This window comes from Lithobates pipiens, unplaced genomic scaffold (genome assembly GCF_037356315.1).
Source record: "Lithobates pipiens isolate NorthernLeopardFrog02 unplaced genomic scaffold, aLitPip1_a1.2 Scaffold_19, whole genome shotgun sequence".
NCBI classification, from domain to species: Eukaryota; Metazoa; Chordata; class Amphibia; order Anura; family Ranidae; genus Lithobates; species Lithobates pipiens.
Window position 1 is genome coordinate 28636008 of NW_027507764.1, and position 20583 is coordinate 28656590.

At 47.1% G+C, this 20583-nt stretch overlaps 1 protein-coding gene across 1 annotated transcript in view; it reads left to right on the top strand.

Annotated features, from left to right (window-relative positions):
* LOC143997968 (serine/threonine-protein kinase SBK1-like) overlaps nucleotides 1-20374 on the top strand; it is a 45998-nt gene extending 25624 nt beyond the window's left edge. The window contains exons 2-4 of the mRNA XM_077493770.1: nucleotides 16700-16868; nucleotides 17898-18100; nucleotides 19925-20374. Coding sequence (XP_077349896.1) covers nucleotides 16700-16868; nucleotides 17898-18100; nucleotides 19925-20374 — 822 coding nt within the window. The remainder of the gene's footprint in view (nucleotides 1-16699; nucleotides 16869-17897; nucleotides 18101-19924) is intronic.
* Nucleotides 20375-20583: the final 209 nt, after the last annotated feature.

Sequence of the window (20583 nt, forward strand, 5' to 3'; positions counted from 1 at the left end):
GTTTACATAAAATATCGGGCGTGGCTTTCATGGGGCGTGGCTCAAAAGGGTGTGGTTAGAGTCTGAGATGAATTCGGGATGGAGAGGGAAAGGAGGGGGAGGGGGGAAAGGAGGGGGAGGGGGGGGAGGGAAAGGAGGGACAGCAGCCCCCCGATCCTACACCACAATAGCAATATGTGTTTTCCAGATTTTGACAATCAGCAGATAAAGATACTCCAAATACCTGGTGTTGGCGCTTCAATCATCCCGGCACGATGATTGTTATGGTGTCAGGATGATTGAAGTGCATTATTTCTATTATTACATTGTAATATGAAATGAAATCATTCAACTCACCATAATGCAGAATCAGTGGGAGCCCTGAGCGCGTCACTAACCACGTTGCCTGCCACCAGATGCCATCAGGTGTCCCAAGCGGAGTCTGTCCTTACATCAGGTACCCCATCAGAGGTACCTTCCTCACATCTGTGTCCATCAGCGGAGCCCCTCCTTACATCTGGTGCCCCTCTGACATCCACAGACCGCCCCCCCACATCCTGCACAGACCTGCCCCCACATACTCCACAGACTGGCCCCCCACATGCACAGACTGGCCCCCCACATGCACAGACTGGCCCCCCACATGCACAGACTGGCCCCCCACATGCATAGACTGGCCCTGACATACCACTGGCCCCCGACATCCAGATACCATGACTGGCCCCCGCCCCGACATCCACAGTGACAGACTGGCCCCCGACATGCCGCTGTTGCAGCGCAGAGACATTTAACTGTGGGCCGCCCACTGCACTTTACACTGACACACACACACACACACACACACACACACACACACACACACACACACACACACGAAGCGGGGGTGGGCGGCGCCACAGGTGTAGACCAACTTCTGGTCTTCTTAAAAATGGCGGCCGGCAGAGACATTGTCTCCGCTCGCCGACCACTATAGGCCGGCAGCAAAAAAACAAAACAATCTAAACAATCATTGTGAAAGTTTGAGGAAAAACAAAAGTATATTTTCAATGAATAACACAATTTCAGGCGTATTAATGCATTTACCTGGTAGAACTATATCAAGCTGAAGTGAAGTAAAGCAAAATCGTTAAAACTACTTTGTTGCAACCAATAAGCATTTTTTATCCCCCTAAAAACTTATCTCAGGTAGTTTTTTTTTTTTTTTTTATGGATGGAGAGAGTTTATTAGTGTGATAATCCGGTAAAAGAATGGTCTTTAGATTTGTTGTCAGTGAGAAAAATACCCCCCTTGCCAATAGCTAAAAAAAATCATTGGTGTCAGTTGGAACGTGAACATTTGAGGCAGAAGGGTTGAGGCAACTTATGGACTCTTCATGGTACAGCAAAGACCCACATCCATATTTTAGAAAAACTTGTATATCATTTAAAATGGTCCTGTAGAGGGAAATATACAATACATAATATCAGATCTCTGAAAAGGAACTAGACACTTGGATGCATGTCCGCCCATACAGGAGAACCATAGATCTTGCCCTATGTCAGTTCAACCTCAACATGTTTCGCAGTATGACTGCTTCTTCAGGAGAATACTTCAGAGGATAATGTGTGTAAACATCTCTACAAAAAAAACTAATAATAACCCTTTCATGACTAAGCCTATTTTTGGCATTTGGTGTTTACAAGTTAAAACCCATATTTTTTGCTAGAAAATTACTTGGAACCCCCAAACATTTTATATTTATATATATATATATATATATATATATATATATATATATATATATATATATATATTTTTAGCAGAGACTCTAGAGAATAAAACGGCGATTGTTGCAATATTTTATGTCACACGGTATTTGCGCAGCAGTGTTTTAAACGCAACTTTTTGGGAAAAGGGACACTTTCATGAATTTAAAAAAAACAAAACCGTAAAATTAGCCGAATTTTTTTGCATAATGTGAAAGATAATGTTACGCCGAGTAAATAGATACCAAACATGTCACACTTTATAATTCCATGCACTCGTGGATTGACGACAAAATACGGTACCTAAAAATCTCAATAGGTGACGCTTACATTTTTTTTTTACGGTTACCAGGTTAGCGTTGCAGAGGAGGTCTAGTGCAAGAATTATTGCTCTCGCTCTGACGATCGCGGCGATACCTCACATGTGTGATTTGAACACTGTTTACATATGCGGGCGCGACTTCCGTATGCGTTTTCTTTGCTTCGTGAGCTCGCGGGGACGGCGGGCGCTTTAAAAAAAAAAATATTTATTTTATTTATTTGTTTTTGTTTTTTTTAAATAAAAATTTGGTCACTTTTACTGCTGTCACAAGGAATGTAAACATCCCTTGTGACAGTAATAGGTGGTGACAGGTACTCTTTATGGAGGGATTGGGGTTCTAAAAGACCCCCCACCCCTCCTTTACACTTCAATGTATTCAGATTGCCGCAAACGGCGTTTCTGAATACCGTATATTTTTTTTTTAAACCGGCGCCATTGGCAGCCGAGTAAACAGGAAGTGACGTCATGACGTCGCTTCCGTGTTTACTATTAGGATACTGGAACGAAGCCGATTACGGCTTCGTTCCAGTTCCTCCCCAGCAGCCGGAGGCATCGGAGCGTGAATCGGTGCTCCCGATCTAGTGGGAGCACCGGTAACAGCCGCGGGATGCGGCGGGAGGGGGGGGGGACGTCCCCTCCCACTCCTCCGGCATAACAGCCGAGCGGCTTTTAGCCACTTCGGTTGTTATGGCTGGAAAGCCAATTGCCCGCTGAAAAAAAACGGTACCGGGATGATATAATGGTATAATGTACTGGGTGTCCAAATACTAAATGTGCTCACTTGAGTCACACTCATATAGAGTATACATAGAGCATAATCTAATATAGAGCTATATGTCTATATGCACACATATATCTACAAGCCATGAATGATACACACCTGTTAATTGTTTAACCAAACAAATGAGAGGCGCTGGAGTATAAGAACTTATCGAGGAGCCAGGAAATGCTTCTTGCTCAATAAACCTTTAGCAACCTTTGCAGGAACCTTTATGGATCCATTCAGAAGCCGCAGTTTTGAAAGGTATTTGCTTTTGAAGATGCAAGTTTGCAGATTTGGCATCCTTGTCTCAATACTTGATTCATCATTTACTCAGAACATCATGTCATTATATTTTCCATTACTAGATATATACACGGATTGTTCTAGGTCTGTGACTCACCAGGTAATGAAGAAATGATCAGGATGTTTGGAGAGGGATCTCTAGAAATAAGCCCAGACATGGTCGCTTCAATATTCCAATCCCGACAGGTCCTGCGGTGCCCAATTTTTTAAGCTGCTGACCTCTTTTATGCTCATTTAAATTCTATTTTTCAATAAAGTCATTTTTAAACTAAACCCATTGGTGTGCAATGTTTTTGGAAATAGGACATCATCATGTATAAAAGAACCAACAAGAACCTACATGTCACATACCTAGTGGAAGAGCCCGACCTGCAGGGAGAGACCTCTCTTGCGGCTCCGACTCGAGGGCCCTGGTAGAGTATACAGGAAGCACAAGAATCCATAGTAGCACGAGTGCCTGGCAGGATCAACAGCAGCGGAGGGGGCTGGAACCCAGGAAGTACTGTGTAGCGGAACCTTCAGCAAGATCAGGAGACAGGCTGGGACCGGTAAGGAGCTGGGTCAGCAGGCGGGTGCAGCAGGCTGGAACAGAACAGCAGGTAGGCAGCTGGAACCAGGACTCAGAAGCAGGAACTCAGGCGGAAGCTGGACTGCAGGCAGGAGCTGGACCAACAACTGGAGGCAGGACAGCAGACAGGCACCAGGATGCTGGAAGCAGGGGAGTCAGACAGGCCGGGCCGGTGGTCAGACGGTTAGTGGAGATACCCAAGAAGCAAGCAGGAGGATGGTTGGACAAGCCGGGTCGGTAATCAGGCAGACAGCAGAGGTACCAAAGGATTAAGCAGAAGGGTAGTCAGGCAGGCCGGAATCAGGTGCAGGCGGATAGCAGGGATGGTAGCCGGGTCAAGGGTCACAGAAGGCAGGTTCTCAGGGTCAGGATACTCGCACGCTGTAGATCAGACAGCAAGATCTCAATGTGACCGACCGAGTTAAATAGCCCGTCTGTCGCCAACAGGCGCATGCACGCGCGCACAGGCGGGCGCACGCACCCGCATGCACACACGAACGCGAACAAGGGAACGTGCGCACACGAACGTGCGGCAGAAGGCCCAGACTGTCTTTTTCGCTGGCAGGATCTTCCTGACACTACAGCCAATGTTATGAAATGTGTTTTTTTTTTTTTTTTTCCTCAATAAATGATCTGGTTTGTACTCCTCCTTATTTTACTTATTCGGTCTACAATCAGATAAATATAAAAAAAATCTTAGAATAAAACATGATAAACCCAAATACTTTACTGAGTTTTTAAATGAATCTTTCCACCATACTTAAAACAAAAATAATTTGAATTGTTTTACTATCACCTATTCACTAGCAAACCTGTTTAGATGCAAATCAGCATGAACCATTTGTGGCTGTTTACACAACATTTACATTAGAATGGAGGCTTTCCATTGGCTGAATTTTATGTTTTCTCCGCCCTTCTCCCTTGTATAAAGTAGGCTTCTCCCTCCCCTGATCAGTGACTACTTCCAGAGATTCCGGTATACTCATCTATTACAGCACAGTTGGAGATTTGGTGACTTTGTCCGGTGTTGACCTGCAGTGGAACCGAAAACGAATTTGATCCCATCACAGCTGAATCCCCACCACGTTAAGGTAAGTTCACTTTCCTATTAACCAATCAATGGATACTTATTGAACATTTCAATAATAATCCTGCATGAGGTTTATGTGATAAACCTATAAAAACCGATACTAGGCAATGAGTGGAGTTTCAGGATTGGATAATATGTAACATACCGTATTTATCGGCGTATAACACGCACCCCAAGTTTAGGAGGGAATTTTAAGGAAAAAAACTTTTAGGAGGGAAGTTTAAGGAAAAAAAAAACTTACATTTAAATGCCCATCAATGCAGCCTTCTCAGGCCGCGTACACACGGGCGGACTGTTCGCCCAACTTTGTCCGCTGAACAGTGTTTCAGCGGACAGTCCGCTCGTGTGTGGGCTTCAGCGGACAGTTTCAGCGGACAGTCTGACGAACAAAGTTTTTCGGAATTTCCGTAAGACAGTCCAAGTTTCAGCGGACAGTCCGCTCGTGTGTAGGCTCGTTCGACAAACTAAGTTTCGCGCATGCTCAGAAAGGATTTACACGGCGAAGGTTGCATTGCAGTGTATTGGACGTCGTATTTCTCGTCCCGTCGTACGTGCCGTTCACGTCATCGCGCACGCTTTCAGCGGACTGTTCGTTCATCGTGTGTGGTCAAGTCCGTTCATGCAAATTTTGAGCGGACTGTTTGTCGGATTGTTTGACGAACAAAGTTGGGCGAACAGTCCGCCCGTGTGTACGCGGCCTCAGTGTCCATCATTGCAGCCTTGTCCATCATTGTACCCTTGTCAGTGTCATTTTCATCCTTGTCAGTTTTACTTACAGCTTTTATTTTTAAAAATGGTGCCTCCGAGACCCAGAGCCGGATGTCCTGTGTATCTCGGTGGCTCCAAAATGGTGGAGGATCGGCGTATAACACGCACCTGCAATTTCCTCCTGATTTTAAGGGGAAAAAAGTGCGTGTTATACGTCGATAAATACGGTAATGTATACAGAAGACAGGATAGACATTGGAGGCTTGCCATGACCAGCCTGAAGAAAATGTTGTTAGTAAGAAATTAAATGCGATAAGTTGAGGCAATAATTTTGTATGATGTAAGGGAAGCAATGTTTGGGTGGCCAAGTTATAGGGCAGGGATATGCAATTAGCGGACCTCCAGCTGTTGCAGAACTACAAGTCCCATGAGGCATATCCAGACTCTGACAGCCACAAGCATGACACCCAGAGGCAGAGGCATGATGGGAGTTGTAGTTTTGCAACAGGAGGGTCCGCTAATTGTTATAAGGATATAGATAAAATTATACATTTCAAGTATATTCCAAACTCGACAAAAAAAATTTAATGAACAATGTTGAATTATTTGAAAGATTCCCTCTCATCAAAACAGAAGTACAACATTTTACATAATGACCTCACTGAGCATTCACTTCAATGAGCATCAGACTGACAGAATCCATGAAATTATGAGTTCTTCCTGAGAACATAAAGATGACATTGAGCAGGAAAATGCATAGGACATGTTTAGGTTTTTGTTTAAGGTTTCTGAAAAGGCAGGGGACAATGGAGTGTTTGGAAGTTATGACATCATTCATGGTTATTGTGGATCATTCTGGGACTTCAGATGTGGTGGGAATGTTATAGGTAAGTGTCACTAATATCTTCTGATGGCCTCTGTTGTCTTGTACTGGATATCATTAGGTGAGGCAACCATTTTCCATATTTTACATGACCGTTTTGATTAAAATGACACTTCTTACCTGGCAGAGCTCTGTGTTCATCCTCCCGACTTTATGTGCAGAAACTGGAAACTCAGCATTAGGGATGAGCTTCGTGTTCCAGTCGAACGTACGTTCGACTCGAACATTGGCTGTTCGTCCGTTCAGCAAAATCCGAACACTTGGTCCGTTCGTGTCAAAATTCGCGTGGCGCTCACGGCCCACAATGCACTGCGATGGCGCAGTGCATTGCTGGCTCATGATTGGCCAAGCATGCACTGTGACCCCGCATGCTTGGCCAATCGCAGCGCCAGCAGCGAGGAGAGCCATGATTGGCCACAGGCAGGATGCCTGTGGCCAATCATAGCTCAGGCTGTGTAGTGCACGCCCCACACTATATAAGGCCGCCATTGCGGCGGCCTTGTGTAGTGTTTTGGCGTCTGAAGCAGTGGGTGTTCTGTGTACCTTCAACACAGTACACACCGATCGTTTTTGGCTGATTTCCTATCTTGCTGTTGTGTAGTGGTTATTGTCTGTGCCCTGACCGCAGTATACACCACTATATTCACTATTCACTTCACTATATTTATATATTTTTAATAATAGAGCTTGCAGTCAGTAGTGTTAGGAGATAGTGCGTGCTGCCTGCGTGCTCTGTACCCAGTACATACCGCTATATCCACCTACATAGCTGTTCTCTATTTGAGCCCAATTGCCATCTGCAGGAGTTATTGGAAGTTGTCTGTGCCTCCAGCACAGCACAGTATACATCTGTATATACCCCTTTATCTCTGCTGTTCTATAAAAAAGGCACCTGCAGGAGTTAGTGGGTGTTGTGTGCCTCCAGCACAATATAAACTACCCAACTGCTGTTTTACCCAACTCCCTTCATTACCATGTCTGGAAGGCCAGCAAGGAGAGGCAGACAGGCGCGAGCCGATAAAAGAGGGCAAGCAGGCTCTGTGTCTAGAGACAACAGTGCTGGTCGTGGACGCGGTGCATTGTCATCAGCACGTGGCCATGGGACATGCTTGTCCTTCTTTTCGGCAGCTGGACATGTTGAACCGCAACATGCCAACGACTTGGTAGAGTGGATGACCAAGCCCTCTTCATCCTCCTCATCCTCTCTCACCCAGTCTCAGGGTAGTAGCAAAGCAGCTGCCAACGCATCGTCTTCCCTCCTCTCAATGTCATCATCAGTGACTCCTTCCCTAGACACACCACGTCCTCCTGAGGAGTCTCCTGAACTCTTTGAGCACAGTGTTGGGTACATGCTCCAGGAGGATTCCCAGTGTTTGGTGGGCTCTGATGATGACACTCAGCTAGAGGAAGGCAGTAGCGTGAGCGCAGAGAGAGGGGATGCTCAAGAAGGACAGCAATCTGGCAGTCATGTTCCACAAGCTGCAGCATACTGCCAGGTTTGCTACAGCGATGAAGAGGGAGGGGATGATGAGGGCACTGACTCCACGTGGGTGCCTGGAAGGAGGGAGGAGGAGGAGGAGGAGGCACATGTCCAACGAGGCAGGAGGCCCTCCGGGGGCCAGCTTAGGGGCAGCACACCGACTGAATCACACCGCAGAGCTCCACCTGTGCAGAGCGCTGCCTCTGCGCGTTATTCTAAAAGTTCTTTGGTGTGGGCCTTTTTTGAGACGAGTGCATCAGATCGCACCGCTGCTATTTGCAACATATGTCTCAAGCGTATCTCGTGTGGCCAAAACATCAGCCGCTTGGGCACCACATGCTTGACCAGACATATGTTGACCTGCCATGCAGCTCGTTGGCAAGCGTACCTCAAAGACCCACACCAAAGAACAAAGCGGACCTCTCCTTGCTCCTCATCAGCTGGCATCTCCAACCCCACTAGACCTTCAGTCCTCTCTGAAACCTGCTCTGAGAGGAATGAAGGTGTAGAATTAGGTGTGTCACAGCCAAGTGCTTCCGGGAACTCTGCTAGCGGTACACCCACGTCCGATTATAGCAGGCAAATGTCCCTGCCCCAGCTGCTGGACCGGCGGAAGAAGTTTACTCCCAGCCATCCACATGCCCAGCGGTTGAATGCTAGCTTGGCTAAATTGCTAGCACTTCAACTGCTGCCTTTTCAGTTGGTAGACTCGGCCCCCTTCCGTGAGTTTGTACAATGTGCGGTTCCTCAGTGGCAGGTCCCCAAACGCCACTTTTTCTCACGGAAGGCGATTCCGGCTCTCTACCGGCATGTGGAAGGCAATGTCCTTGCCTCGCTGGACAGGGCGGTCAGCGGTAAGGTGCATATTACCGCTGACTCATGGTCCAGCAGGCATGGACAGGGACGTTACCTGTCTTTCACGGCCCATTGGGTCACTCTTCTGGCTGCTGGGAAGGATGCAGGACAAGGTGCAGTAGTGTTGGAGGTTGTTCCGCCACCACGCCTCCAAAATGCTACTATTGGTTGTGACACACCTCTCTCCTCCACCCCCTCGTCTTCTTCTTCCTCCATGGCCTCTTCCAGTACTCTGTCCTCAGAACCAGCGGTGCTTCGTAGGCGTTCCAGGGGCTACGCAAGTACGCAGGCAAAACGATGCCATGCCGTGCTTGCGCTGGTTTGTTTGGGGGACAGGAGCCACACTGGGGCGGATGTTTTGTCAGCTCTGCAGGGGCAGGCCGAGAGGTGGTTGACGCCACGCCAGCTTAAGCCAGGAATGGTGGTTTGCGACAATGGCACCAACCTCCTCTCCGCCCTCCGACAGGGACAACTGACCCATGTGCCCTGTGTAGCTCACGTCCTTAACCTGGTGGTGCAGTGGTTCTTGGGCAGGTCCCCCCGGCTTACAGGATGTCCTGAAGCAGGCCAGGAAAGTCTGTGTGCATTTCCGCTGATCATTTAATGCCTGTACTCGGCTGGCTGAGCTCCAAAAGGAGTTGAACCTGCCCAAGAACCACCTTATATGTGACATGCCCACCAGATGGAACTCAACATTGGCCATGCTGCAGCGGCTGCACACGCAGCAGAGGGCCATCAATGAGTACCTGTGCGACTACGGCACCAGGACAGGGTCAGGGGAGCTCGGTTTTTTCTCACCACGCCAGTGGGGCATGATCAGGGATGCATGCACTGTCCTGTCACCGTTTGAGGAGGCCACAAGGATGGTGAGCAGTGACAGTGCATGCATCAGTGACACTGTACCTCTTGTCCACCTCTTGGAGCATATGCTGCGTGGAATAATGGACAGGGCACTTGAGGCAGAACAGAGGCAGGAAGAGGAGGACTTTCTTGCCTCTCAAGGCCCCCTTTATCCAGACAGTGTTCCTGCTGTGCCACCCATCACACAGGAAGAGGATGAGGAGGAGGAAGAGGAGGAGGAGGATGATTGTGTCAGCATGGAGGTGGAGGCTGGCACTCAGCATCATCAGCAGCAGCAGCAGCAGCAGTCTTGTAGGGATGATTTACAGTCCCAAGAAACACGTGGACTTGTACGTGGCTGGGAGGAGGTAGCTGCGGATCATGTTGTCCTTAGTGACCCAGAGGACTCCGGACCGAATGCCTCAGCTAACCTACGCTGCAGGCCTCCCTGATCCTGCAAAGCCTGCGGAAGGATCCTCGTATTCTTCGGATTAAGGAGAGGGACCATTACTGGCTGCCACTCTCCTTGATCCACGGTACAAGGGTAAGGTTGCCGACCTTATCTTGCCATCGCAGAGGGAGCAGAGGATGAGACATCTCCGGGAGGCCTTGCAGAAAGGTCTGTGCAATGCGTTCATAGAGACTGGGAGGTTACAAACTCCTGGTCCTGGACAACGTGTTGCTGAGGCATCGGTCAGAAGGAGCGGTGGAGAAGGTGGCCGTCTGACTGATGCTTTCAGACAATTTTTTAGTCCGCAGCCCCAAGGTATGATCGGTTCCAGCACCCATCGCCAGCGTCTGATTTACATGGTGCAGGAATACCTAGGGGCAAGGTCAGACTTGGACACCTTTCCCACCGAAAATCCTCTGGCTTACTGGGTCTTGAGGATGGATCACTGGCCAGAGCTTGCACAGTATGCAATTGAGCTACTGGCCTGTCCTGCATCCAGCGTTCTTTTGGAACGCACCTTCAGTGTTGCTGGTGGCTTTGTTACCGATCACAGGGTGCGCCTGTCCACCGAATCAGTTGATCGACTGACCTTCATCAAGATGAATCAGTCTCGGATCACCCACAGCTACCAAGCACCTGAAGCTGATGTAACAGAATAATTTTTTTTCAAATACCACATCCCTTCAAGACTGCCTATGCTGATGCTGAGTGACTGTCCTGTTATGTTGATTGTCTATCCTCTTCCTCCTCCGCTGATATGTTGGAAGAACATTTCTGGTTCTGGTTGATGCCATCAGCCCAATTTTTCTGCCCCTGTTTAACAGGGGCGTTTAATTACAATTTTTGATGCAATGCTTTGCAGCAGGGCTAATTCCTGCAATAAAAGTAGAGTATATGGCAGAGGTTGCAGTGTGGTGGCACCAGCACCAGTGCCTAAGGCCCAATCTTTCTGCCCCTGTTTAACAGGGGCGTTTAAGTACAATTTTTGATGCAATGCTTTGCAGCAGGGCTAATTTCTGCAATAAAACTAGAGTATATGGGAGAGGTTGCAGTGTGGTGGCACCAGCACCAGTGCCTAAGGCCCAATTTTTCTGCCCCTGTTTAACAGGGGCGTTTAAGTACAATTTTTGATGCAATGCTTTGCAGCAGGGCTAATTCCTGCAATAAAACTAGAGTATATGGCAGAGGTTGCAGTGTGGTGGCACCAGCACCAGTGCCTAAGGCCCAATTTTTCTGCCTCTGTTTAACAGGGGCGTTTAATTACAATTGTTGATGCAATGCTTTGCAGCAGGGCTAATTCCTGCAATAAAACTACAGTATATGGCAGAGGTTGCAGTGTGGTGGCACCAGCACCAGTGCCTAAGGCCCAATTTTTCTGCCCCTGTTTAACAGGGGCATTTAATTACAATTGTTGATGCAATGCTTTGCAGCAGGGCTAATTCCTGCAATAAAACTAGAGTATATGGCAGAGGTTGCAGTGTGGTGGCACCAGCACCAGTGCCTAAGGCCCAATTTTTCTGCCCCTGTTTAACAGGGGCGATTAAGTACAATTTTTGATGCAATGCTTTGCAGCAGGGCTAATTCCTGCAATAAAACTAGAGTATATGGAAGAGGTTGCAGTGTGGTGGCACCAGCAGCAGTGCCTAAGGCCAAATTTTTCTGTCCCTGTTTAACAGGGACATGTAATTACAATTCTTGATATAATATTTCACAGGAGGGCCCCTTCCTGTGCCCACCCAGAGTAACGGTGAGGACTTATAGTGTTGTGGCACCAGCACCACAACCACCAAAGGTCAATTTTTCTACCACTGTTCAACAATGGCATGTAATTACAATTCTTGATATAATCATTCACAGCAGGGCGCTCCAGCGCCCACCAAGAGTCACTTTGAGGGCTTACAATGTTGTGGCAAAACCAACACCTTGTTCCGCCATTTCTGCAGAGCATATAGGGCAGGCCCCTACTTTCAAACATCCAATTTACAAACATCTCCTACTTGCAAACGGAAGGAGACAAGAGCAAGTGAGATGAAAAAAGATGGACGACAAAACAAATTATACAGGGGTGATAACCCTTCCCTATGTTTTCCAAAAAGCTTAAAAATCGTTTTTTGACTGGAGCTACACTTTCAAAATGTACCAGTTGAAAATTACAAACAGATTCAACTTAACACAACAAACCTACACAGTCCCTGTCTTGTTTGCACCGCCTGTATACTGCTGTTCTGAGTATATAGGGCCTGGGGGCCACACGCATTTCCTTTTTTTAATATGGGTATGGGGTTCCCCTTAATATGCGTACAAGACCCACATAGGCTGGTAATGGGCAGGGAGGGCTACCCATGCCATGTTTCTCAATGATTTTCAACCATATTGCAGGAACCAGATATAACATTAAAACCGCAAGCAGTTTTAAATGGTGTTATTTCCGTTTAATGTCATTTTGTGCAGGGACTGTTCTAAACACGGGAAACACATGGCACTTCACAGGCATACTACAGACACCCCCCAGGCACCATATTTAAAGGAATATTTCACTTTTTTTTTTTCACTTTAATCGTCATTAAAATCAGTGCTCCCGCCAAAACGGCCATTTTTAAAAACATTTTAGGCATTGACCCATGTCCCCTGGGGCAGGAGCCAGGTCCCCAAACCCTTTTTAGGACAGTATCTTGCATATTAGCCGTTAAAATGAGCACTTTTCATTTCGAACGTTCGAGTCCCATAGACTTCAATGGGGTTCTAACGTTCGTAACGAACGTGGGGTCCGTTCGAAAAGTTCTGGTACGAACCGAACCGGGGGGTGTTCGGCTCATCCCTACTCAGCATAGCTGGGGCAACAAGAAAGCCGAGTATCTCTTGTAGATCTTCCTTATAGTTAGTCTTTTCATGGCAGTATCTATCAGCAAAGAGGTACTCACCGAGGCCAAGATGCAGAGAGCGGTGGCCGTTGCGACTCAGCGCACACCACCCCTGGAGGTGATTCAGGGAGTGGGTTGCACCAAGAGGCACAAGCCTCCAGCGGGATACCTGACTTGTGTGAAGGTCTGGAAGAGGGGCTTGTGCAGGATGGACCGGACCCGAAGGTAAGTAGCCAGCAGGTCTGTAAAACAGGTAAAGAAAGTGCAGAAACAGGCCGAGGGCAGGGGTGGACTGACAACTCATGGGGCCCCCGGGCAATAGGAGATTATGGGGCCCCCAGGCAATCCGAGATTAGGTGGCCACATAGTATACAATCACACAGTATACACAGACATGTTTCTATTGGCTGAGAAGGTACTGGAGAGGTGGGGCAGCTATAATCTCTGGATTTTTAGACCCAAAGGATGTCGGTAAGGGACATTTCAGAAACAGATGCAAAAAAAAAAAAAAACACAGATTTTTACATTCTGACCCTGGTTTTACTGAGTCTGGCAACCCTGATGGGGCCCCCTTGTGGCTCGGGGCCCTCGGGCAGTGCCCGAGTGGCCCAATGGTCAGTCCGCCCCTGGCCGAGGGTCAAACACAAGTAATCAGTCCTGGAGCCAGCAAGGCTGAGTGCAGAGGATAATCCAGAGGCAGGCCGAGGGTCAAACACAGGTATCAGTCCGAGAGCCAGCAGGGCTAAGTGCAGCAGACAGAGTATAATCCAGAGGCAGGCTGAGGGTCAAACACAGGTATCAGTCCGGTGGGCAGCAAGGCTAAGAGCAGGAAGTCCGTTAACCACTTGCTTACTGGGCATTTAAACCCCCCTCAGTCCCAGACCAATTTTCAGCTTTCAGCGCTGTCGCACTTTGAATGACAATTGCGCGGGCATACAACACTGTACCCAAATGAAATTTTTATCATTTTTTCCCCACAAATAGAGCTTTCTTTTGGTGGTATTTAGTTACAGCTCGGAGTTTTATTTTTTGCTAAACAAACAAAAAAAGATGCAAAAAAAAAAAATCATGTTTTAATAGTTTGTTCTAAAATTTTGCAAACGGGTCATTTTTCTCCTTCATTGAAGTGCGCTGATTAGGCGGCACTGATAGGCTGCATTGGTGGGCACTGATGGGCTGCATTGGTGGGCACTGATGGGCTGCATTGGTGGGCACTGATAGGCTGCACTGGTGGGCACTGATAGGCATAGTTAAGGCGGCACTAATAGGCACAGATAAGGCGGCACCGATGGGCACAGATAAGGCGGCACAGATAAGATGGGCACAGATAAGATGGCACGGATGGGTGGCACGGATGGGTGGCACGGATGGGTACCACTGATAGATGGGACTGATGGGCACTGATAGGTGGCACTGATAGGTGGCTCTGATAGGTGGCACTGCTGGGCACTGATGGGCGGCACTGCTGGGCACTGATGGGCAGCACTGGGGTGCAGCACCTTTGAGGCAGATTGTGGGCACTGTGGGTGGCACTGTGGGTGGCACTGTGGGCACTGCTGGGTGGCACTGTGGGCACTGCTGGGTGGCACTGACGGGGGGCACTAACTTTTATTAAATTGGCACTGCAGGGGGCAGGTGGGCACTGGCAGGGGGCAGGTGAGCGCTTACATTTCTGGCCGTGATCGGGACTGATGTCCTGAACACGGCCGCCGGTGATCGGCTTTTTTTTTTTCTCCTCGCGCTGTCAGCGCGAGGAGGAATAATAGCCAATTACCGGCTCCGTTCTATCACATGATCAGCTGTCATTGGCTGACAGCTGATCACATGATAAGGGGTCGGGATCGACCCCTTGCACGGATCGGTGATCAGGCGAGTCTCATGGACTCGCCGATCACAGAGCGCGCCGCGCGCGCCCCTCAGGGGGCGCGCAGGCCGCTCGTACACGGGACGACGTCAATAGACGTAGTCCCGGAAATGTAGGTCCGCGCTAATGCCGTCATTTGGCAATAGCGCGGTACCGAAGTGGTTAAACAAGCCAGGGGTCAGGTCAGGAGAGAATCAGCATAGTCTTCAGGCAATCCGGGTCACAACAGGAAGTGGCGAACAGGAACAGGAAGCAGAGGAACACAGGTGAGCTGAGACAAACCAGCAACTTGTCTGTGTGCTAAGGATCCTTATATAGGCTGGTCAGGGAATTCACGTTATGCGTGTGCTTGTGCGCACTCGTGCACGCCTCTCAGTAGGGCCGCGAATGTGCGTGCGTCGGAGCGCCCATCCATGGCGAATTTGTGTGCGTCTTTGCGCAGGGAGATGGTGAGTTTGATACAAATTACTTCCCTGATTAGTATCTGCCAGAAACTTGAGTCACAAAGCTGCTTCTGGCAGCAGATACACCTTTCCATTATTGCTGGCCAATGTGTATTACATTCCCTCACCCAGGGATACTTGGGAATAAAATGTGTCTTTTGGCCCCCTGTGATTAAGAGAGCCCCCCCCCCCCACACACAACTGATCTGGTAACTATTGGATATATGTATTGCTATACAGCATGTCTTGGCTTTTCAATTTTATTTTTATAAACTTATAACCTTGCTTGCTATATTTTTTTTTATTTTTTTTATAATATAGATTTATGGCTTCAGATATTTAGGTCCTTAAGCTGCACTTCATGAATTTTAATAGTGTCCAAACCTTTCTCTTTTCTTCATATATATGGGGAGGTCTACTTAGAATTTCATATTTATAGTTCTATAACTGCACATTTGACACATTTCTATCGTTTTTTCTTTTAACCACTTACAGACCGGACCATTTTGCTGGTCAAAGACCAGACCACTTTTTTGCGATTCGGCACTGCGTCGCTTTAACTGACAATTGCACGGTCGTGCGACGTGGCTCCCAAACAAAATTTACTTTACTAAATTTTTTTCGCACAAATAGAGCTTTCTTTTGGTGGTATTTGATCACCTCTGCGGTTTTTATTTTTTGCGCTATAAACAAAAATAGAGCGACAATTTTGAAAAAAACGCATTATTTTTTTACTTTTTGTTATAATAAATATCCCCCAAAAATATATAAAAAACATTTATTTTCCCTCAGTTTAGGCCGATACGTATTCTTCTACATATTTTTGGTATAAAAAAATCGCAATAAGCGACTATTGATTGGTTTTACGCAAAAGTTATAGCGTTTACAAAATAGGGGATAGTTTTATGGCATTTTCATTAATATTTTTTTTTTTTTACTAGTAATGGCGGCGATCAACGATTTTTATTGTGACTGCGACATTATGGCGGACACATTGGACATTTTTGACACATTATTGGGACCGTTGTCATTTATACAGCAATCACTGCTATACAAATGCAGTGATTCCTGTGTAAATGACACTGGCAGTGAAGGGGTTAACCAGTGGGTGGCAGTGTAGGGGTTAAGTGTTCCTAGGGGTGTGTTACTAACTGTTGGGGGCTGGGCTTTCATTTAGTGAACACTGATCTCTGCACCAATCACATGGAGCAGAGATCAGCGTCACTAGTTGCTAGGAAGAATGGGGAAATGCTGTTTACAATGGCATTTCCTCCATTCAGCCGCCCCGTGAGACGATCGCGGGTATGCCCACAGCGATCGAGTCCGCGGGACCCGCGACCGGACTCATGGGGGTCCTGACCGGCGCGCCGGCGGTGGCGCGCTCGCGATGGCAGGGCAGAAAATTTAAAGGGACGTACAGGTATGCCCATTTGCCTGCCCGTGCCATTCTGCCGACGTACATCGGCGTGCGCTGGTCGGGAACCGGTTAAATATTTGTTTTCTGTTTCATAATGTAACAAGTTTTCTGTGTTTTTCTCTCCAGGACACTATGGCCTCCACTGCTCATGACGTGGAACGTGTTCTCGATAGAATGGTCTCCTCCTATTCACAAAGACTACATCAGGTAGACATACGGGAGAACTTCGCCATTGTGAAGGAACTTGGAGAAGGAGGATTTGGAAAAGTTTTCTTGGCAAATGACAGGAAAACAGGTCAGTGAATTAATATAATCGCCATTTCAATACTTTCTACAAATATTTAAGAAAGCTTAAAATATGAATTCATGTTGGTAAAATTATTTAGGGAGCTAAACATCGGGCTGACTCTTGGGAGCCGTTGTGCAAATATCAAAATGTCTTAAAGAGGAAGTAAACCCTGATGAGTTTACTTCCTCTTTCATTCCCTGCAAAGGCAAAGCATAATGGACTACTATGCATCGCATAGTAGCCCATTATGTGTCACTTACCTGACACAGGAGCCAGCGAAGTCACCGCTGTCCCCTGTAGTTCCGAGCGTCCATCTTCTTGGTGGGTCTCGCTGCTCCGGCGCTGTGATTCGCCGGAGCAGCGATGACGTCACTCCCGCGCAGCATCGTCGTCATCGATGATGCCCCGCTCAGTGCGCCTGCGCGCCGCTGTCTACGGCGCATGCACCGTAGATAGTGGTACCCGTCTTCGGGCAAATATCTCCTAAACCGTATAGGTTTGGGAGATATTTCTTGGACCTACAGGTAAGCCTTAATCTAGGCTTACCTGTAGGTCAAAGTGGTTTGTAAGGGTTTACAACCACTTTAATGGGAACATATCGTCTGGTGAAATGTGAATCCCTAGACAGGTTGTATTTGCATGCAAACTGTCCTACATCATAAGTGATGCTGAATTCTAATGATTAAAACAGAGATCCAATGAATGAAAGGAATGGGTGCGGGGAAGGATGTGATGCGAATGATGCTGAATGTCTTCCAGCCAAGCAATGAGCCGGGCTCTGTCTGGCTTGCTGCAGCTTCCCGTGCACAATGTGACAATCTCACAGTGTGCAGTGAAATCGTAGTAAGAAATGTCAGTGTAGGAGTGGTTGCTGTACAACTGTCTGCTGGTAAGGCTGAAGTTTTTTCTTTAAATGAGGTATAATACATTCTCAACCGGAAGCAGCAAATCTTATTACAATGTTGGAGATTTTCAAATGAACATGACCAGATGAAATTTTCTTTATTTCTAATCCAAGTTAAAAACTGTTCACAGGTCGAAGAATGGCTTTGAAAGTCATGAATAAAAGAAGAACCAGTCGGGAGTCTTTCCTTCGGGAGTTCAGCATTTCGTTCTTCCTTTCTTCTCTTCCCAACATCATCGGATGCTGTGAGACCATCTTCACCACCATCAACTCCTTCGCCTTTTCACAGGAACTGGCACCTCTCGGTGATCTGTCCTCTCTGATTGTACCAAATGTAAGTATGCTAATGTGATACTAAAGTCTCTGTTATTTTTAACACAAATTTTTTTTTATACTTACCTGCTCTGTGTAATGGTTTTGCACAGAGCAGCCCGGATCCTCTTCTTCTTGGGTCCCTCTTCAAATAAATATAGTGTGTATCTATCACAGGGTGGTCCTGTGGATACACTATAAAAGAAAAACCAAATGCCACATCCTTTATATATCTTGAAAAAAGAGGAGGGGAAAAGGGGAGGGATCGAAACGCAAAAAAAAACCTCAACAAAAAATGTTGATTGTGTTGGACTTTTTTGGGTCCCTCTTCTGTGCTCCTGGCCCCTAACTCCTGTCAAGTGCCCCCAGTGTGCTATGAGGTAAATGGGGGGCACTTGAGCCGAGCTGCAGCTCCCTGTGTCCATTCAGACATGGAGCTGTGGTCCCACCCCCCGGTTCTCTCCTCATTGGCTCACTGACTTTGACAGCAGTGGGAGCTAATGGTACCACACTGCTGTCTCAGCCAATGAGGAGGGAAGTCCCGGACAGCCGAGTCTCTTGTGCAACATGGCTGGATCAAGATGGACCTCAAATAAAGTGTTAGGGAGGCTGAGGGGGGCTGCGGCACACAGGTTTTTTTTTTTATCGTAATGCATAATGAGGAAAAAAAACTTCTAACTTTACAAACACTTTAAGATATAGGTATGGCCAAATTTTTGTTTTTCCAAGTTTTGAATAGAGTTACAGTAGGAGGAGTTAACAGTTAAACCTCCCTTTCAGGGAAATTTCCCTTCAATCCCTATGCCAGAGATGGCATCAAGAAGTGAGAGGAAGCGCTCCTGGTTGACACTAATGCCGCGTACACAGGAGCGAATTGTCCGGCGTACTTAGTCCGCCGAAACGCATTTCACCGGACAATTCGATCACGTGTGGGCTTCAGCGGAATTTTCCAGCGTAGAGTCCGGAGGACTTAGAAAGTATTTTTGCACTCCAATCTTTCTGCCGGACTTGGGTTTTTAGCGGACAATACGTTCGTCAGTGTGCTAGTCCGGCGGACTAAGAATGACGCATGCTCAGAAGCAAGTACGAAAAGGAAGCTATTGGCTACTGGCTATTGAACTTCCTTTTTCTAGTCCCGTCGTGCGTGCTGTACGTCATCACGCTAGCAAACGCCGGACTTTCTGTGTGTCCGTGTGTGGCCAAGTCCGTTCTGTAGAAAGTCCACCGGATTGTTTGCCGGACTGAGTACACCGGACAATTCGCTCGTGTGTACGCGGCATAAGACCCCTTTCAGACGGAGGCACTTTTCAGGCGCTATAAAAAAAAAAAAGCGCCTGAAAAGCTCACAAAAACCTATTTTCATTAAAATCAATGAATGCGTCCAAAAACTGGGGCAGTGCGCTGGCATGGTGGTGAAAAAATGCCCCTCTCCATTGAAACGAATGGAAAGCTTTTCAAAAGCGCTCAGCGTTTTACTGGCAGTTTACAAGCGCCTCAGGGTGAAAAGGGCCTTTTACAGATCTCTGTGTTGGAGTTGTCAGAACGAAATGTAAGTGTAAATCGTCCAACATTTTAAATTCCCCATCACTTTGCCTCAGTGATGGGGGGGGGTCACCGGGACAATTGATGAAGGTTGATATAGGGCAGGTATATACAGTACATATATGTAGGATCAATCTTTAGTCTAAACCTAAATAAAGTAAGGTTATACATATACTTTACCTGTTTCTGGAGTAGTATTCTGGATTTCTAGTTATATTCTCTCTATTGTATTTAACATCTAATGTATTTAATTTTTTTTTGTTAGCAGACATGTTAGTTATTTTTATTTTTTTCCTGTTTTTAGGTGGGAATTCCAGAATATGCGGCCAAGAAATGTGCTGTTCAGATCTCCGATGCTCTGGAATTCATAGCGGAGAAAAGACAATTGGATGTGAAGCCAGACAATGTTTTAGTGTTTGACCCGGACTGCCATTCCGTTAAGCTAACGGACTTTGGCTTTGCGAAGGTCACGGGGACAGCGATTAGATCCAAGTGTGGTAGCAAACCCTACAGAGCTCCAGAGATGTATGAAATTGCCTCTTCAGATGGACTGGCTGTAGATGGCAGTCTTGATGTGTGGGCGTTTGGTGTCACCATCTACGTTCTGCTCACTGGGGAGTTTCCATGGCAGGACACCCTCCCTGACGATGAAGACTTTAAAAGTTTTGTTGTCTGGCAGAAGAGTTTTGAGGTGGATAATCCTCCCCAAATCATGGAGAGAGGTTTCCACTGGGATACAAAAGATGTTTATTGATCTGTTGGCCATTGGCTATACCAAAAGAAGTCAGAGTGTGGAAGTCCTAAAATACATGGGTGAAATCTGGAAAGAAAAGAAGGAAGATCCCATTGAAACCAATTCTTCCAAACATTCTGAGGAATCCTTGTGTGAAGCTTCCTATATGAGCAGTTTAAAGAGCAGCGTTTCCATCCCATCAACTCTGAGCTCCACGTCTTCTTTTTTGA